The sequence below is a fragment of the Petromyzon marinus genome, chromosome 1 (assembly GCF_048934315.1).
Source record: "Petromyzon marinus isolate PM22_M1 ecotype Great Lakes invasive population chromosome 1, UKy_Petmar_22M1.pri1.0, whole genome shotgun sequence".
NCBI lineage: Eukaryota > Metazoa > Chordata > Hyperoartia > Petromyzontiformes > Petromyzontidae > Petromyzon > Petromyzon marinus.
In genome coordinates this window covers 26,277,486-26,298,235 of record NC_133667.1, presented here as the reverse complement: position 1 = coordinate 26,298,235, position 20,750 = coordinate 26,277,486, and the positions used below count along the sequence as shown (strand labels likewise).

Here is a 20,750-nt window from a genome sequence, read left to right as displayed (position 1 = left end):
TCAGTAACCATTGCTACAGTCTACATTGTAGACTGCCAGTACACTCACCAAACTTGGTAACCATTGCTACAGTCTACATTGTGGACTGCCAGTACACTCACCAAACTTGGTAACCAGGTTACAGTCTATATTGTAGACTGCCAGTGCACTCACCCAGCTTAGTAACCAGGTTACAGTCTATATTTTAGACTGCCAGTACACTCACCAAACTTGGTAACCAGGTTACAGTCTATATTGTAGACTGCCAGTGCACTCACCCAGCTTAGTAACCAGGTTACAGTCTATATTTTAGACTGTCAGTACACTCACCAAACTTGGTAACCAGGTTACAGTCTATATTGTAGACTGCCAGTGCACTCACCCTGATTGGGAACCGGGCTACAGTCTACATTAGGGTTTTAAAATTATTTTTATTTACCTTATTTTATTATTTTTCTATCTACGTTACGGAAAGAACCAAAGAATATAAATTCCTGCAGTCACGAAAGTTTTAAGTCAAAACTCCCCCCCCCCCCCCTCCGACAGCTGGTCGGGTGACGATGCGGGCCTTTGGAAGTTGGTGGGGATCGGATGACGTCATCGCGTTGTTAATTCGGCCCGCCACTGAGCCGCCGCTGTTCCAGCAAAAATCGGCGGCAAACCTGCGGGTGACGTCACACCTTAAAATGCAACGATGCCGTGAACGCGTTTTGTCGGTAACTTCACCGCCATCTCCCGAGACGGTCGGGTGACGATGTGCGCCTTTGCGGTGTCGGCCGGTGGGGAGGAGGAAGGAGAACGATGACGAAGGATGACGTCATCGCGTGAATTCGGCCCGCCACGTTGGGTGAGGGGCCACCGAGCCGCCGTTGTCTCAGCAAAATCGGCGGCAGCAACCACCCCCCCCACACATCGGCGTGCGGTTGAAATCACACTTTTACGTAAATGGTCTCGACGCATTTTGTTAGTAACGTCATCATCTGTGAACAGTGTGGCTATGAAAATAGATAGTTGCCGCCACCCCCCCCCCCCACGTTTCCTTTTGAATGCAATGCCATCGACGAACGTGCCATGTTGCTCCCTCTGGGTTCAGAAGCCCCCTTGCCAACAAGGGCCCTCTCGCATCAGGGCAACGCTCGTCGTCACATTACAGATGTAGCAACGTGTATGGGAGAGTGCCCTATTAATCAAAAGGCATACACGCTCACAACCGTGTTAACCCGTATGGATTGACCCGTATTCTTGTACAGGGAAATTGAGTTTTCAGGTTCATGAGGCATACAGCGGTTTAATTAATACGGGCATTTTCTTTAAACTTCGTTTCTCCCGTGTTGAGATTTTATAAAATGAACGTTAAGATGTAAAAGGGCACGGGGTGACCAATACGGTCTGAATTGCTCTGTAATAAGGTAGACACTAAGGGGCTGACAGGTACGTTCGTGTATTCCGTAAAACAAATATAAATGGATTTGATATCGTTTTGACTGTCGAAAGGTGTGTTACGCACTGTTACGTAACTGCAGCCAAATAAAACAAAAATATCTGAACAGGAAACAAAAAATGTAATGCTCATCAGCCCCCCCCCTCCTACAGTCTCCAGCGCTATCCATGTGATTTGAAAGGTCATTGCCCGAAACGTCACCAATTATATATTTTTTTATGTTAATGCACGGATATTGATGTGAAGTTTTTTTTAAAGAAATGTCCATGTTGTGGTCAGCAGAGGGCAGTGCAGAAGTCAAAGTTTGTCCTACGTTCCCACGTCTCTCTGAACTTGACATTTAAAGGTGTCCTATTCATGTAATATAACAAGTGCTATTGCCTCAAACAATCTGACGAGTGTTGCTTTTTCACAATAAATCAGGTTGATAGGCCCTCACTTTGTGAAATAACGGATGTCAAGCCAAATATATTCTCAATGGGTCCTCAGTTAAAGGACATCGATCACAAGATAATGTCAATGATCCCTGACCAGGTTAAAGAAAATAAAATATATCTCAATGAGCCCCCACACGGTTATATAAAGGACGCCTGTCACAATTTTGTTTTATTGTGTTAACGGCAAAACATGAATTCCCACAGTTCCATACAGGAAAGGCAGCGTTGACCTCATGTGCAAATTACTGCAACAAATACATTACTGCCCACTTTTGACAAACTGTCCACGAAATTGTACCCATCTAGTGCTTCATTTCGAGGATATCTGCGTGTAATGGGTCATTGTCACAGCACAACTGAATCCTACATCTTGATTGCCAACTCATTTTGTGCAACAATCTTTACTTTAGAAGCGAAAATTAGGCTACCAAATGAACTCGTTTGGCTGCGACACACCCTTGGTGGTTTCAGAAAGGTGGTTTTCTAAAACGTTTATAATAATCGGGATTTTGTCCCGACTTTAAAAATTTCAATCCTTCATGCATAACTATGAAGATACAGGCAAAGGGATGGGGTTACCCAAGTAGTGGCGATGTTAAAGTGGGTGGTGTTGCCAGCTTATATGGTTAGAATGAGCTTCCCAAAAAATTGGTAACCATTGGTGAAAGGCATTACGTTCCAAATTAAATGTAATGTAGGCAGATATTGTAAAGTATATTGTGACTTGTGACTTTGCGGAGTCTTTACAGCATGAGGTAAATTACAATGTAAATTACTGCTGTAGAGGCACAACCCAAACAAATTTATTCTCAAGTAGCCTCACACCCACGCTGCGTCTCAGACTGTCACACACGGGGGGAAGCTTTGTAGAGCTAGTCATTAAAGAATACGTTATTCAACATAGCAATGTGAAACGAGTGAAATAACCGTGGCATTACTTGCTTAGTGTTTTTCATACACTGCAAATAAGTGACAAATGCGAGTGCTATGATGAAGAAAAAATAGAACAGGATATTTGTACTGTCAGAGGACAAAGACTGATGTTTTGGATGACTGGCCTTCAGGAATTGCTGAAATTACTTTGAGTCTTCAGACTAGATTTGTGTGTTTATACGAGTTTAGTGGTGAGATATTAACTACCTCGCCTGGTATATAGGTCGTGGGCTCGATCCTGACCCCGACGCCTGTATATTTGGAGGTGGATTTCTCTCCGGGTCCTCCGTTTTTTCCCTCCACATTTTCAAACATGTGTTTTGAATATTTGGCTGTTATAAATTTGAACGAAATTCACTTCTCATTGAACTATCAATTTTGGGCAGGTCGCTTCTGAAAAAAAGCTATATAGCTCAGTGGGTCTTACCTGGTAAAATAACAATACTTTATAGTTTAGTAGTTAGCATACTGCATTAATAGTCCTAGATCCCAGACCTCTCTCATCATTTCAAACTACTCCCAGCTCAGAATGCAGTTAGACTGTACCTAACCCGTTCGCTGTTACATTCACATTCTCATGATGGTGTTGTTTTATTTGCTCAATCGAGTTCGTTTCACCTCGCTGTCTCCTTTCAAATCATTCATTACGTCATCTTTGTTTTTGTTGCAATGCTTCTGTTTTTTGTGATAAATAAACTGATTGAAGGTCCACTCGCCCTTAAATTGAGTACTGTGTGCAATGGGTAAACATCAACACTGGGCAAACAAAGGTGGCCAGGCGTGGTGCTGGCCATACCCGTGCTTGTGTCACTGAAGCAGCATAAACATAACTCTCATGGAAAGCAACTCCAATAAAACATCAGCAGTTAAACTACCTGCTGAAATATTTTTTTAAAACATATTTACAAAGTTTAAGGTTAACAACCCAAATATAAACCCAACGAACATTTACTCTTCCCAAAGTCGCTCTCCTCTCCCCTCTCTTATCTATCCCTAAAAAAAGATTTTTGGTTAGATTGCATAAATATGAATCCCATTAAACCCGACAGCACCCGACAGCCAATTAGTAAGGTTTATCCCGTAAACAAAACATGCCCATTAATTGGAGATTAAACCCACATTGTTATGGATATTGATTGCGAAAGCATACGTGTTAAACTGTCATCTATCCCTACTCCGCCTTTCTCCTGTCTCCTCCTCTGTCCCCCCCACTCCCACCTTCCCCAGCCCCCTCTGTCCAGGCTATTCACCAGGCTCCTTGGAAGATTCTAAAGAAAAATGTTCACGAGCGAACGTCTCGGCCACGAGGAGAGGGAACACGAGGGAAGCATCCGCATAAACCTACACACACATACAACACAAACAGAAACACACAAAGATATATTTACACACAATCATACAAAGATCCCCTGTTTAGCCTTATAGAATGTTGAGGCAAGTGCTGTGAGCAATCACTAGTTAATGTCGGCATAGCACAGGACAGGGTGATGTTACATTCAAGTAAACAAAGATGCAGGATTACAACTAGTATGAATTTGTAGAGCATCTAAATACTGCTACATATACATAATTATGTACATACACAGAGTCCCAGTTTGAAGCTTAGGCATGAACACTGAATCCTAGGGGAGTGATATTCTGACTATGAACGCTAAGGAAACCTGAGTCTGGCTTTATAAATTATAAGGGAATCTTGGTTGTACTCTCAAAGCCTCAAGCACTAACACTGAGGCATAGAGGAGCCTTAGTTTGGCTCTATGAGCCTAAGTTATTAACACCCCCCCCCCCCCAAGGCAGCCTTAGTTTGGCCATATGTATCATAGAGCTACAATCATTACCACTGACCACTGGGGCAGTAATTTAACACCGACCCCTAGGGCAGTCTTAGCGTGGCTCTGCGAGCACCTTGACGGGCTTGGCAGTGATGCTGATTTTGCCCCAGGATACAGCTTCATCGGGTCTGGCCCCCGAGTCGGAGCCGTCAAACTCCTGGGCGGTGTTGATGTTCACTGAGAAGTTGGCACCGTTCCTCTGTGATGGAGGGAACCGGTGCCATGGGGATCAGAGACATGTCAGAACTGATGGAAATCAGGGCGGTAATGTTAGGTGATCAAGGAATCAGCAGAGTTGACGATCAAAGAAATCACGCAACTGGGGGAAGATGTGATCAAGAAATTGACGAATCGTAGTGGTCAATTGATAAATCCAAGATGTCAATAGATTCAGCAACACAGGATATGAAGCAATCGGTGAGATCAGCAAATAAATTAGGGTTACAAACAAGAAATGTGTTTAACTCTGAAGCTTCACACTCATGTGGAACAGCATCGATCACTCAGCATAGACATAGATAGTGGAAAAGAGCAGTTTGTTTTGTATGCTGTATCTTCATTTACGAGCAACATTGTGGATTCTCACCATAAGATTTGCATTGCAAATATGGTGTTTGATTACACCACCTCCGAGAATAATCATCCCCGTGTTCTTCGCATGCACAGCATGGTTGTTCATCAATCTGATGTCTGCAACAACAGCAGTATCAGCACATCATCAGGAGCTGTTTTATCATTGTTTTCAGCATCATCAACAAAGCAGGTGGAGCATGATAATTATCAGAAAGAGCAGTAATAGCAGCAGCAATAGCATAATCATGATTATCATAATCACCAGCATCATTAGCAGCAGCTGTCATTTGCTAAAGAGTGGCGGTGGTAAGTCACAAGATATGAGCTGTCTTTCAGGGATTTAATTAGAAACACTAAGCCTGGGTTTGAGGCCTGGGTGTGGTGTTTACCTTCGATGACGTCCAAAATTAGGCCTGGGTTGCGGTATGAGTGGAAGTAGAGCATGTCTCCCAAGGAGCCGTCTGTGATTGCTGGGCTGAAGATTGGGATGTTATTCTATAAACAACAAAAACAAAGATCCCCATATAGACTTATAAGGCGTATTAACAATAACGGGATGTAATTAATCATGAATTCAATGACAAAAATTCATATGATTACAATGCATGCATGGAATTGTACTTGTGATAATCGATAATGTAAGATTAAAAGATGATGTTGCATGGCAGTGATTTTATCCATTACTGGGAATCGAACCCAGGTCACCGTGTTCATAGCTCAGAGTGAATAAGTGAGTGGGGAAGTAGGTGGGTGAGTCAGTGTCGGTCAATGTGACCATGCGAATGGATGAGTGGGTGGATTAGCAAGTGAGAGAGTCTGCAAGTGGACAGGTGTGTAATTGAGTTGTTGAGTGGCGGTAAGTGGGTGTGCGAATCGGTGAGTGTGGGTGTGCGAATGGGTGAGTGTGGGTGTGCAAGAAGACAAGCAAAACTGGTTAAAGATTGTGTTGTCCACCTTGTAAGCCCAATAGCACACGGAATCCGGGTTGTCAATCTCCTTCCCTAGACGAGCGATCATCTTAGATGGAGTCCACTTCATGCTCTGAGGGTGGAAAGATGACCTTCATTCAGTCTCATTGATTAATGCCTTCACTCATTCTGGTGATAATCATTTTGGTAATGATGATGACGGAACCGCTGCTGATAATATGATGCATCTGCTGCAGCTGATGATAAGAATGACTGTTGCTGATGTTACTGCTGCTATTGATGTCGATGCTGATGAGCCATCACAAGTCCTACCTGAGTCGTTTGCTCCAACAACATTTGATCCAATATGGGCATCACCCAGTCCTCAAACAGACAGTAGTTATTGTTGGGTACAAGGAGATTGCCAGTTCTGGTGACACAGCATCCAAAATTCATACATAAGGAAATTACTCAATTTGATGAATATGCATAGCAATCATAACATCCTGCGCTTCTAAATCTTGGCAAGACCCTCCACTGAGTCATGACATATTTTTAGCTCTTTCGGTAAAGTCACGTTGAAGGGAAACAATAAAATATATATAAAACAATAAAAATTCTCACGACGTTTCGACCATAACACAAGAATATGAATTACTGCAGTCACGAAAGCTTTAAATCAAAATTTGAGTCATGACACTTAATAATAAGATATAAACGCATACAAATGTACACTGTACGTATACATAGACATGTAAAGGTTGCAAAATGCATTAGCATGAACAAGCTTATAGCAAGTGAAAAAAACTGCAACTCAACAATGCAAAACAGGATGGAGTAGGGATGCAAATTTCCTTTAAATAAAAAATAAAGAGAAGGCATGTAATGATTAATTCATTCCAGGATTAAAATTGGTTCTTATGCTCGTGACACATGCATCGAATTGTGCTCTCACTCCAGCGCTGTCCTCCAGACAGTCTCGTCCCTTCACCTGATGAAGGCCGCTTGTGTTGTGGCCGAAACGTCGTGATTTTTTGTTATTTAATTTTCACCTACGTGACTTTACCCAATAGAACCAAAGATTACGGATCCTAGCAGTCACGAAAGCTTTAAATCTAGAATTGTGCTCGTGAGATTCGATAATGTAATATTTCCGAATATTATGCGTGTTTACATTGAGGCTATTGAGTGAACAAAGCTGTACAAATGAGATGGATAAAATGAGCAACAATGCAAACGAGATGGTACAAATGGTCTCGACAACACAGTGACTGAAATCAGTGGGTGTAGGAAATCATTACATGCAGACTACACACAACACAAAAAACAAATTCCCTGAGGCAAGAGCAGTTAGCGCACACCGATTAAGGCAAGAATGGGCAGAAGGAGGTGATGTGGTTGAGACCACCACCTTTGTGTACTCGGTGCCAATGTTTGCACACTAGGTACTTGAGGAAGAACAGGACTGATTGTATTGTCACTCGCCACTAATGTGAGCCATGGCCAGGAATAACTCAGGCTACCAGGTTCATAGCGCAGTGCGGTAAGCAATACTGTGCCAGCACTACTCCTGCCTACCACACAAAGACAATCACATGTAGCGTATATGCATGTACATTCTGCAGGTTAAATATGTATCTACTGCCCCCATGATCTCTCACCTGTTGATCCCCTTTAGACGAAGGTCCTTGCCCTTGAGTGCGAAGTCCCCCACGAAGGTGTGAGCCATGCACTTAATCAGGTCCTCCTCTATTCCACCGGCCGTCGTCACAATCACGTCCACCTACATCATAAACATCCTCGTGTTGCCACCAATAGTACCATCACCAACTCCAACACAACCACCATCATTAATCATCATCGTCATCACCAACAGCATATCTTCCACCACCACATCAACACTCATCCTTATTACCAACAGCATCATCACCTACTCCATCACCACAACCACCATTGCCACTGTCAAAACTATCACTAATATAATCAACACCAACATCACCTCTACCACCACTCACCATGCTGTGCTGCACCAAGAATCTCAGGGACTCCCGCACTCCACATGAGATCATGTTGGAAGTGTATCCGAGGAAGATGGTGCAATTTTTGAGAGGTTTCTCGTTAGATGATTCCGAGGCCCTCACGACCAACTCATCGCCATCACCATCTTGATCCTCAGGGATAGGCTCTTTGCGTTTGGCGATCTGAGACAATACATGTATGTTTACAAGACATGCATGTTTACAAGACATGCATTGATTAAAAGAATCATAAATAACAGTGTAACATAAATGTTTTTGTTCCTGGGTAGTAAGTGGTATTTTCTAATTGCTTATGCTTCAAAAGTACAGAAAATGGCTATTATTCCCCACAAACGTTGCATTTGTGACCAGGACAGTGATATTAAAAAAAATACCTATTTTACAGAACATTCCAGATAGAGTTCAGTGCTGAGTAAACTTGGAGTAACTTCTATAACATTCTAGAACTTACCAGTAATATAAATAGTATAAACAGGGGCCTTATGCCCACCATTTCAGTTTAGTTCCAGCTGCCTAAGTGGATACATATCTGCATTTTTCTGAGATGGCATCAAGAAGCTGCAAGCATCCGGCAGACGCATTTTGCTATGTCTGCGGCCAATTTATCAAGACAAGAGTGAAAAAGTACTCTGCACATGATATAGGGTCTTATGAAACAATTTGTCAGAGCTGTACAGTGAGGGAAAAAAGTATTTGATCCCCTGCTGATTTTGTACGTTTGCCCACTGACAAAGAAATGATCAGTCTATGATTTTAATGGTAGGTTTATTTGAACAGTGAGAGACAAAATAACAACAAAATCCAGAAAAAAACGCATGTCAAAAATGTTATGAATTGATTTGCATTTTAATGAGGGAAATAAGTATTTGATCCCTCTGCAAAAACATGACGTATTACTTGGTGGCAAAACCCTTGTTGGCAATCACAGAGGTCAGACCACAGATAAAAAAGATCCTGAGTGCAATGAATTCCCCAAGAAGCTAACTAGTAAGGAGAAAGCGGCTTGGAACAGCTTTGTCGCAGTGGTTCGTGGCTTCCTGGGCAATCACAAGGTCAAAAACTATGTGGAGCTGGTTGAGACTGGTGTAGAACTAGGGCACAATGGGCTGTAGGATGTCCCTCAAAGTCCATATCCTTGATGCTCATCTTGATCAATTCAAGAACATGGGAGCGTACTCGGAGGAGCAAGGCGAGCACTTCCACCAGGATATACTGGACTTTGAACGCCGCTACCATGGACAGTATAAGGAGACAATGATGGGAGACTACATTTGGGGTTGATTCGTGAAAGTGATTTACAGTATAATCACAAATCTAGAAAAAACTACTCACTTCTAAATCTTTTGTAGTAATTTTTTCATTACTTTAGCATAAATACATGTTCATTTTGATTCATGTGTTTTTTTCTGACTTTATGTGAACGAAAAGACATAAATTCGCCTGTTTTCTCATTGAAAATAGGTACATTTCAAAATATCACCGTCCTGGTCACAAAAGCAAAGTTTGTGGGGAATAATAACCATTTTCTATACTTTTTAGGCATAAGCAATTAGGAAATAACACTTACTACCCAGGAACAAAAATTGTGTTACATAGTGTAATCCATTCTCGCATTCATGATTTTATGCACCAATCATTCGCGTAAAAATCGATTTTACAGACACACCCTGAGATTTATTTTCATATACAGTATTGAGGTTACTGCCATATTTAACCCATTATAACCATTGGGAATTAATGACGGGGATAGAACTTAATAAAGATGGATTCAAAGTTGGTGCCAAGATTTACAGTGAAGGAAAAAAGTATTTGATCCTCTGCTGATTTTGTACTTTTGCCCACTGACAAAGAAATGATCAGTCTATAATTTTAATGGTAGGTTTATTTGAACAGTGAGAGACAGAATAACAACAACAAAAATCCAGAAAAACGCATGTCAAAAATGTTATAAATTGATTTGCATTTTAATGCGGGAAATAAGTATTTGACCCCTCTGCAAAACATGACTTAGTACTTGGTGTCAAAACCCTTGTTGGCAATCACAGGTCAGACGTTTCATGTAGTTGGCCACCAGGTTTGCACACATCTCAGGAGGGATTTTGTCCCACTCCTCTTTGCAGATCTTCTCCAAGTCATTAAGGTTTCGTGGCTGACGTTTGGCAACTCGAACCTTCAGCTCCCTCCACAGATTTTTCTATGGGATTAAGGTCTGGAGACTGGCTAGGCCACTCCAGGACCTTAATGTGCTTCTTCTTGAGCCACTCCTTTGTTGCCTTGGCCGTGTGTTCTTGGGTCATTGTCATGCTGGAATACCCATCCACGACCCATTTTCAATGCCCTGGCTGAGGGAAGGAGGTTCTTGCCCAAGATTTGACGGTACATGGCCCCGTCCATTGTCCCTCTGATGCGGTGAAGTTGTCCTGTCCCCTTAGCAGAAAAACACCCCCAAAGCATAATGTTTCCACCTCCATGTTTGACGGTGGGGATGGTGTTCTTGGGGTCATAGGCAGCATTCCTCCTCCAAACACGGCGAGTTGAGTTGATGCCAAAGAGCTCCATTTTGGTCTCATCTGACCACAACTCCTTTCACCCAGTTGTCCTCTGAATCATTCAGATATGCATTGGCAAACTTCAGACGGGCATGTATATGTGCTTTCTTGAGCAGGGGGACCTTGCGGGCGCTGCAGGATTTCAGTCCTTCACGGCATAGTGTGTTACCAATTGTTTTCTTGGTGACTCTAGTCCCAGCTGCCTTGAGATCATTGACAAGATCCTCCCGTGTAGTTCTGGGCTTATTCCTCACCGTTCTCATGATCATTGCAACTCCACGAGGTGAGATCTTGCATTGAGCCCCAGGCCGAGGGAGATTGACAGTTCTTTTGTGTTTCTTCCATTTGCGAATAATTGCACCAACTGTTGTCACCTTCTCACCAAGCTGCTTGGCAATGGTCTTGTAGCCCATTCCAGCCTTGCGTAGGTCTACAATCTTGTCCCTGACATCCTTGGAGAGCTCTTTGGTCTTGGCCATGGTGGAGAGTTTGGAATCTGATTGATTGATTGCTTCTGTGGACAGGTGTCTTTTATACAGGTAACAAGCTGAGATTAGGAGCACTCCCTTTAAGAGTGTGCTCTTAATCTCAGCTCGTTACCTGTATAAAAGATACCTGGGAGCCAGACATCTGATTGAGAGAGGGTCAAATACTTATTTCCCTCATTAAAATGCAAGTCAATTTATAACATTTTTGACATGCGTTTTTCTGGATTTTATTGTTGTTATTCTGTCTCTCATTGTTCAAATAAACCTACCATTAAAATTATAGACTGATCATTTCTTTGTCAGTGGGCAAACGTACAAAATCAGCAGGGGATCAAATACTTTTTTCCCTCACTGTATATGAGCAAATAAAAACTGGTGTGTGGGTTCATTTGTGGTCAAATGTATTTCATTATAGTCAACTGTACTTTGTCATGGTTATGCGTACATTTACGTGTCCCTTTTGCCAATCAACCACTCTATTAATCTCCCCACACACACTATGTGGGTCGAGGGGTTTATTTTCCTGCCACATAGCCCCATAGCAGCCTACAATAATCTGGTTGCGGTCACCCGTCAAAGCACTATCCAGACTCAACCTCCTCAGCTTCTGAGATCCAATGACATCAGGCTCATTCGGGGTGATTAGGCTAATCATGCTCAACGCTGTTTAGTTCTTGATAACAGTGGTTAGTTTAAAATTGAGTGTGATTTATTTCAGTGGCGGTGCACAGCTCTTCGATGTGCTTTTTTTGGGTTGTTTGGCATGATGTCCAAGCTTTCCCTCCATGTGCTGGCAGCATTTTCAGTTCCTGAAGCGAAACGTCAGACATCATGCCAAACAACAAGGTACAACCCCAAAAAAACATGAGAGCTACAAATGTTGCATTATTTTGTTCAACACGAGCTGTGGTTAAGTGTGGTGGTTGAGTATGTATTGCCCACGAGTGACTTGTCATCCACCATGCGGTTCGTAATTGGTAAACTGCATTTTGAGTGCAGTTGAATCCAGTCAGATGGTTATGAAATTCTGCTCAACATGAGCTGTGGTTAGGTGTGGTGATTAAGTGTGCATCGCCTATTGTCAAACCATGCGGTTGACTTCCAGCACCGCCTGCCCAAACGCAGTGGCCTGGAAGCCCGTCGTCAGGAGGCTGCCGAGCAGTGCGTGGTGATCAACGCCGCCGCTGAAATCGTATCCGCGCACGCGGGGGGTGTGCGTGGGAAGATCCGTGCTGCGCACAAACAGCGCCTCATGAGCGAGGTGAGGAATGGAGGTGGCCATTGTGACGTCGTCCTCGGGGAAGGTCTCTTCACCTGAGAGGGGAGAGAGCAGGGAGTTCTCAGCCACGAGCCCTGTAAGTATGTTGAGTGCAAGACATGCAAGTAGGTTCAATTGAGCTGTGTATATCATTTTGGTGGTCTGAAGCAAGTTCCGATTGTAATGGGAAATTACTGTATAAAGAGTTTCATGATTGAAGACATCTGACTACACAGTGCCTCTGCTTGTGCTACTTATCTAGCGCTGGTTGCCCCACTGTGGACGTCACGTGGAGGATGTCGCTGATGCACAGTCAGCTTGTCATTCCAGGAGACAGCAAAAGAGCACACCTCATAATTACTAATACCATTATCTACACCACTAACAGCACCATCACAATCAGAACCTCACTCTATTATCACAATGCAATCGGCTTCAACATTAGTAGTAAAATTGTAATGACATCGCGGGATGTCACGGTGTAATGCCGGCCCTAGAGGCACGGCGTGCGGTGTATTGACATCGCGGACACCACGAGGATGTGGGTGCAGTACCGGCCCTAGAGGGGCTCGGTGAGCGCTGATCGATAGCGTTGGATGGCGCCACGCTTGGCGTGCAGTGCCGACCCCTACAGGATGGGGTGTGGGAGTGCCGGCCATGGAAATAGGGTTACTAAAGGCCGTGGCACTCTGGTTGACCCCAGAGGACACGTGACCGGTTAAGTCTACACAGGAGCCCCCAAATGGGGGCTAGTGGTGGTCACGTGTCAGGGCCGAGATCCTGCTCAAGGATTCTGGAAGGTGGTCGTGGCCAAGGGCGGAGCCAGCGACGCCGCACAGGATATAAGCCGGGTCCCCCAGAGGGACCGGCGTTGTTGTTCATCCTGAAGAATCCCTTGTCTACATTCTACGTCCTACAGTCTCCAACACGTGGACCTGGACCCAAACTGTGGTCGAGTCTGTTGTAGCCAGTTACGGTGTAATTAGTGTAGTTAGCCTGGTGGTCACCACCATAGGTTGTTATTCTGTTAAGGGGCAGTTACCCCGTGTGTTGGTGTTTAATAAATGTGTTGCCTCCAAAGAGTACGTCTGCGACTCAGTTGAACTCATGACAAAATCACCACCGCCGCTATCACATGGAATTGTTAAAGTTTAAATCCATCACCACCACCAGCATTATAACTATCGGCATCACCACCACTACATTACCACTACCAACACCACCAATCACGATCACCACCATTATCAATCACCATTCGCTCAGTGGTGGTGACGTCACCGTAGAGCTTGTGCCAGGCTAGGTGCACCTTGAGGCCATGTGAAGTGTCGAAAGCTTGCTGGCAGGATGTCATGGGGCAGACCCATGTGCCATGGATTGACTAAGATCAGCATTTTTAGACTGAAGATATTTTTCACAGATGTCCAGATGATTGGCAGATGCACCATGTGCTCCACTGTGCCACCTCGCTGCGTGTCAATCACTCGATGCTCTGCTTGTTCTTGTGAGCTTCAGTGGTGCTGGCCACCCACCCCCTCATGTGCCGTGCCGGCCGTCAAAGGTACTTGCGAACAGCACTTGCCCCAACAGTCTGTTAAGGCTACACGTGGGATCTTTGTCTTGTCATATCTATTGTGGAGTAATTGTATAGGGTGGTCCAGATGTCTTGTGACCCCCACCCCCCCCCCCAATAAATTGACCCGTAACATTTTTTTCTCGTGCATATTGCGTACATATATTTCTTTTAAATACACCTTACTTAAATTTTATATTAAGGTATACATCATGGGACCTCTTTTGCCAGTACCAAAATATGATAATAGGTTTATTTCCTTTTTTCTGGCAACAAAACAGGTGTTAAGATGTTAAAACACCAAACTGAAACCTTTTACAAGGAATCATGTCTGCATTAACCACAATGCTTGTAGTCAGCATGCAAATAAAAAAAACACTGATAATATATGCATTGTCCTTGAAACTGATTGGTCCACACCAGAGACAGCTTTCTTTTGAGCCTCGTCTCGAACGGTGTTAGGGTGGTGTTAGACCAGAGGACGCCTTTTGGCGTCCTTTTTGCGTCCTCTGGTCCAACACCGTTTGAGACGAGGCTCAAAAGAAAGCTGTCTCTGGTGTAGACCAATCAGTTTCAAAGACAATGCAGAAATGATCAGAGTATGTTTTTTGTTTGCATTCTGACCACATGCATTGTGGTTAATGCAGACATTTCAGTTTTCAGTTTCATTTATTAGGTAATAGCTTTACTAGCCGGCTTCACCTGGGACTTGGATTCACCACGCCCGGCCGCCTTTGTCCCCCCAGTGGCGATGTTCACACACCACACGAGTTACTCGTTTGAGGCTGAGTCGACCTAGGGAAGGCCCAGGACCGGTTAAAATAATCGTCACCGGTGGTGGCCGTGAGCAGGAATCGAACTCGAGTCGCCGGGTTCGTAGCGCAGCGCGCTAACCACTACACTACAATGCATTACGTTTCCACATGCGAGGGTCATGTGACAGATTTGACGTCACAGCTCACTTGCCGTGCAAAATATATGCATTATTGAACTCCCCCCCCCCTAAAAAAGGTTTATTTTTATAAACTTGATTTGACGCTTTCGTGACTGCAGGAATTATTCTTTGGTTCTTTCGGTAAAGTCACGTATAAATAGAAAATAATAAATTACATAATAGAATACGACGTTTCGATTGCAAAGCAAGCAATCATCATCAGGTACAAATGAAAGAAAAACAAACCTAGTAAACTTAGAAATATAATGCAACACAGCGCAGAAAGTCGGCTGACACAGCAGTTAACACCCTACCTGGTTGATTACGTCCAAGAGACACAGAACCGGAGACACATACACAGACACACAAGCGGAAAGAGTTAACACAGACACAGAGAGACACACGCATGGGCACACATTTGTGCATGGTGTACAGTCTGGAAAGTACCCACATGGCAAATTTCAAGTTTGTTGCATGTCGGGAAGTACGCTAAACATTTTGAACAGACACACATAGTCACAACTTTGCCTTTTTATATATATGGAGATAACCCTGTGAGCCATGCGGCTCTTGACTCGGGTGCAACAAACAAAAACATGAACAAGAAACATCTTAAAGTGACTACATGCAACAGAAAAATCCAGGAAAAAACAGCAAAGTCTTCTAGAAAAAACACCGTATTTCGATGCTGTGTGCAAAAATCCCAGTGGGAATCAAGTCTAACAATAACAACCTAAAGACAATTTCGATTAAAGTTATCAGGCTAACTCTGTACTACAATAACAAACATGGCTAAACCAAAACGTTTCCAAAATCACCAAAATAAAGCTATAAAAACAATGTAACAGTGATCATAGGAACTGTGATAAAAATTTAACAATAAACGAAATACATAACATGTACGACCAAACTTTGCAGCCATAGCTGGCTGCATGAGTCACTCCATAACAGGAGTATCAGTATCAACATTTTCAATATACCTTTAAAGATCAGCACACTATAATCAAAACTCGAGATCATACTTTGCAGCGGTCATCCGGAACGATACATTTGATTTCAGGCCATTCTGAATAGCAGTGGCAGCTAGGGGTGTACAACTCCTCTAGAGAAGTTTTGAGTGAAGATCTCACAGGTAGTGATCCAAGTTGCAGTTTATTTCTAGATTTGAAGCTTTCGTGACTGCAAGGATCCATACTCTTTGGTTCTATTCGGTAAAGTCACGTAGGTAAAAAATAAAACAACAAAAATCACGACGTTTCGGCCACAACACAAGTGGCCTTCATCAGGTGAAGGGACCGAACTGTCCAGAGGACACTCCAACGCTGTCCTCTGGACAGTCCGGTCCCTTCACCTGATGAAGGCCACTTGTGTTGTGGCCGAAACGTCGTGATTTTTGTTGTTTTATTTTTTTACCTATGTGACTTTGCAGTTTATTGGCGATAGCATTCCAGACCCTGGGGGCATCAATAGAAAAGGCTCTTCCTCCAGTATTTGTACGGTAATAGGGAATGTGAAGCTGGTAAATGAGCGAAGACCTTAGGTCACATTTGTTCTTCGAAACAGTGAGGAGATCCAGCAGGTAGTCTGCTGATTTTTTTGTAAGTACATCGTGAATAAATAAGATCTGATGCACAAGCCGTCGATCATTAAGAGAAGTTAAGTTTGACCCAATGTAGAGATCGCAGTGGTGGGTCCGATATGGGCAGTTCAATGCAAATCTTAAGGCCGAGTGATAAATTGAGTCAAGCTTCTTCAGTATAGTATTGGGGGTTGATTTATATACGATGTCACAGTAATCAAGTAGAAGCAGTATAATAGCTTTTATCAATTCCAAGCGGAACATGGGGGGAAGCAGTGCTTGTGTCGATACAGAAAACCAATTTAAATTTTTGTCTTTTTACCAATATAATCAATGTTATCTTGAAAATTCAGTTTTGAATCAATAACAACTCCAAGATACTTATTGAATTTGACTTGCTCTATTTGATGATTATTTAAGGAATATAATTGGGGACATGATTCCTTGTAAAAGGTTTCAGTTTGGTGTTTTAACATCTTAACACCTGTTTTGTTGCCAGAAAGAAAGGGGAAAACCTATTATTATATACAGTCATACCTCGGTATACGACCGCTTTGGAATACGTCGAATTTGGTACACGTCGTGTTTTGACGAGAGAAAAAAATGTCTTGGGATACGACGCCTCGCTTGCTAGAACTTGTATGGGTTGGGATGAGTCACCGCGTATAGTACACTTCAGGAACATTCTTAGAAGGCAAAAAAAAACTTCAATGGACAGGTTTTTAGTAAAACTCAAACCTGGTAAGCCTCAACCATGTCCAAGTCAAGAAAAAAGACATAAAAGAGAAAAAAACCCCAGAATTTAGCTTCCTGAAGTTTTCATGGAAAGGGACTCTCCTTCCAAAAAAATAACATCTCCTGCTCCCCTTCCTCACCACCATCCTCGTAGGCTATCAACTCCTCTCAGCAAGGTAAAGTTACGTTAAATGTTATTTTTATTTCAATTTATTTTAATTTATTTATGCATTTATTTTAATGTATGTATGCATTTTAGTAATAAGTAGTGTCTACATTATGTTATACAACCCCATTAATGTATATGCCATATAAAATATAATTTCTTATACTCGTTAACGGATTATTTCCTTTCCCGTTATTTATTATTGGAAAAAATTCGTTTGGTATTCGTCATTTACTTCTGGAACGAATTAACGACGTATATGCCGTGGTACCAGTGTATCTAGATAATTAAATTGGGGGGGGGGGGGTCACAAGACATCTGGACCACCCTATACACTACTGTAATGTACAGTGGAATGTAGATGGGTTATGGTGTAGTGCATGGTGTAAAGCTCACAGAAGATACATACTTCAGTCTGTGCTGCAATATAGTATAGTGTGTAGAGTGCTGTACAGTGTAATGTGTAGTGTAATGTGTAGTGTGTTAATGTAGTGTGGGGGTTAACGTAGTGACGTGCGTGCGGTAGTGTAACGGTCGGCGATCCGAGTTCCATTCCCGATCTCAATTATCTGAACTCCTGGGGGCCTACCCGAGGTCTCACCGGCGAGACGCGGTCGTGCGTGGTGCTGGCCACCCACAACACACCGTGCCGTGCTGTGCCTACTACACCATGTGTTCGCTAACTGCACTTGCCCCAACAGGTCTGATAAAGGTTCATGCTTGGGGTTAGAGGGTTGCGGCAGTGAAGGCGAGGCTGAAGTGAGTGCGAACAGGGGTGACGTGCACGTGCTTAACAAGATCAGCGTGTGCGATAAACCCCCTCCCATACAGCACTCATTTAGAACAATAATAACTGCGGTTAAAACACCCTGCAGCAGCAGCAACAACAACAACCACCACCAACCATCACGTGGAATGAATGGGTGAAAGGAGTCAAGTCCAACGCCGCTGAGGGAAGTGTTTATGAACGAGGCGACTTTAACAAAAAATGTAAATCGGAGAGCTTATACTACTCACAGAATCAGAGTAAACACAATAACCGAGCCTATCATGACAACGAATTTGTTCGGCACTTACCTGCGGCGAGCTGCTGGCGCGAAAGGTCCATCGCGCTCCGGCGTCGAGAGCTTTATTAGTGCGCGATGACGTCATCGACGGGGCTTTACAACGTTTCTTGTTTTCTTTTTTGCTACGTCACGCGGAATGCCGCGTTTGGTGCGTAATGACGTCGGACGACCGCGCTCGCGGGGTTGCAATGACGGGTGACGTCATGGGCGACGTATTCGGGCGTTGTAGCAATCGCGAGCGCCTACGTCGAGGAATCGGATTATTTGTTTATTTATTTCTCCTGCCTCAGCAGTTCTGTATTTTTTTTTCAGTTGAAGACGATTGCTTGTGTTGCGATCGAAACGTCGTTGTTTTTGTTTGTTATTTTCCCTATCTTCGTGAGTTTACCGAAAGAACCATAGAGTATATCTGAACACCTGTTTTGTTGCCAGAAAAAAGGGGAAAACCTATTTTCAGTATGTTTGTTTATCGCTGGAGGAATCCAATGAGCTATGAAGCTCTTTGTTCACGGATCTCCAGTAAGGGGCGGGTCAGAACGTTACAACAACAATAGACAATGGAAAAAAAGACACGATTTGATGGCACAGTATAGGAAAATATATAGATACAAATTAACTTTTTTTTTTATCTTAACAGGTAAAGCCCACTGTTGTATTAACCTAATATTCAGAAGCGACCTGGCCACAAATTATAGCTCAACAAAGTGGTTCATCATGTGGTAATTCATAGCAGCCAAATACTCTAAACGCACGTTTCTAAATGTGGAGGTAAAAACCGGAGGACGCAGAGAAAAATCGACGCGACCACGGGGAGAGAAACACCGCCAACTCCAAATATACAGCAGCAGGCGTCAAGGGGTCGGTATGGAACCCACGACCTCCTGTATACCAGGCGAGGTAGTTAACATCTCTCAGCCACCGTGATGATGATGATGAAGGAGAGAGAGAAACACCGCAAACTCCAAATATTCAGCAGCAGCAGGCGTCAGGGTCGCGATTGAACTCACGACCTCCTGCATGACAGGCAAGGCAGATAACATCTCTTAGCCACCGGGGGCTAACAGCGCTTGCCTCAGCAAAAAAATCTCAATCAACGTATAGAGTGCCAACAAACCCTGCCGTGTTCTCCAGATTATAGGGACGCTCCGGAAAGTATCAAAATCAGAATCTTGATTTAGACTGGAGGATGAATCCGATGAGCTATGAAGCTCTTTTTCACAGATGTCCAGTCGGGGCGGGTCAGCAAGACACACCCCACATTTGTGCGAGGAATGAAGTTCTTAAAGTCTGGTCACACACAACACGTGCCTGTTTATAAGACACAACCCAGCTTATGCTTTCAAATAAAGGAGGGTGGGGGGGGTGTTGGCTTGTGCGTCTTATAATCTGGAGAATACGGTAATGACTAATCAACTCAAACAGCGGTGCAGAATCAGGTACCGGAGCATTCACCCTTGCAATTCACCTGCGCTGTTGGCGTTTTTTGTCGAGACGCGTCAATCAAAGCTAGTCCATGAGTGACAATAATGCACGCTCGATTCATCATCATTAAAATCAGCCGTGGTCTATCCACTGCTGCATAAAGGATCCTATGATGTAACCCAGTCCGTCTAGCTCAGTGGTTCTAAATTTGGAGTGCACGAATCCTCTGTGGGGTGCGAGATGCCCTTTCTGGCGGTGCGAGACGTGCCAGATTTTTTTAAGAAGGTAAATAATCGAAACACAAATTAAGCACGGTTACGTAAGTGCAACTACTGTACTTTGTTCAATCAAACCCATGTATTTATTAGTTTTAGAAAGATATATTTTATGATTGAGAACCAAAGGAGTTCAAGGCTTCAGTCAAGATTAACAACCACTGGTCTAGCTCCGGTGGACGAGCTGATTTCATTGCTCCATCTTGGTGGAGATGTTCTTCGGGGCGATCCCTCCATTGGCTGCCACTCCACGGTTATTCCCAACCACCGACCATCATCCCTTCTAGCCATGGCGTGTCCTGCCCAAGCCCACTTTCTTATGCTGTAGATTGACAAACGCAATATGCAAAAAGACAAGCGGAGCTGCAGAGACACGCTTAGGTCAATTGCAGATATTAAAATGTAATCAATCAAAAAATGAACAAAGACCCATATCTAAATTTTGCTGAATTTGGATCATAGAAAATGTTTATGCGAATTTACTGAGGCACAGAACTTCTGTGGGCAGTAAACTAATGATCACACTTTCAATATTGACACTAGGGTGTAAGATGCATTGCATCAT

At 43.4% G+C, this 20,750-nt stretch overlaps 1 protein-coding gene across 2 annotated transcripts; it reads right to left on the bottom strand.

Moving 5' to 3' along the window:
- Positions 1 to 1,995: 1,995 nt before the first annotated feature.
- On the bottom strand, positions 1,996 to 18,644 carry DHPS (deoxyhypusine synthase). 2 transcript variants are annotated; one of them, XM_032956791.2, is made up of 10 exons: positions 18,499 to 18,644; positions 12,267 to 12,493; positions 8,119 to 8,304; positions 7,765 to 7,886; positions 6,437 to 6,533; positions 6,150 to 6,236; positions 5,585 to 5,690; positions 5,209 to 5,312; positions 4,696 to 4,821; positions 1,996 to 4,131 (listed from the first exon to the last, which is right to left on the bottom strand). In XM_032956791.2, the coding sequence occupies exons 1-10, from the start codon at positions 18,527 to 18,529 to the stop codon at positions 4,033 to 4,035; spliced, it is 1,185 nt and encodes a 394-aa protein (XP_032812682.1). In that variant the 5' UTR covers positions 18,530 to 18,644; the 3' UTR covers positions 1,996 to 4,032. The 2 variants fall into 2 exon arrangements, with proteins under 2 accessions (XP_032812682.1, XP_032812691.1); XM_032956800.2 differs by lacking the exon at positions 12,267 to 12,493 and having other exon boundaries at positions 18,499 to 18,588.
- Positions 18,645 to 20,750: the final 2,106 nt, after the last annotated feature.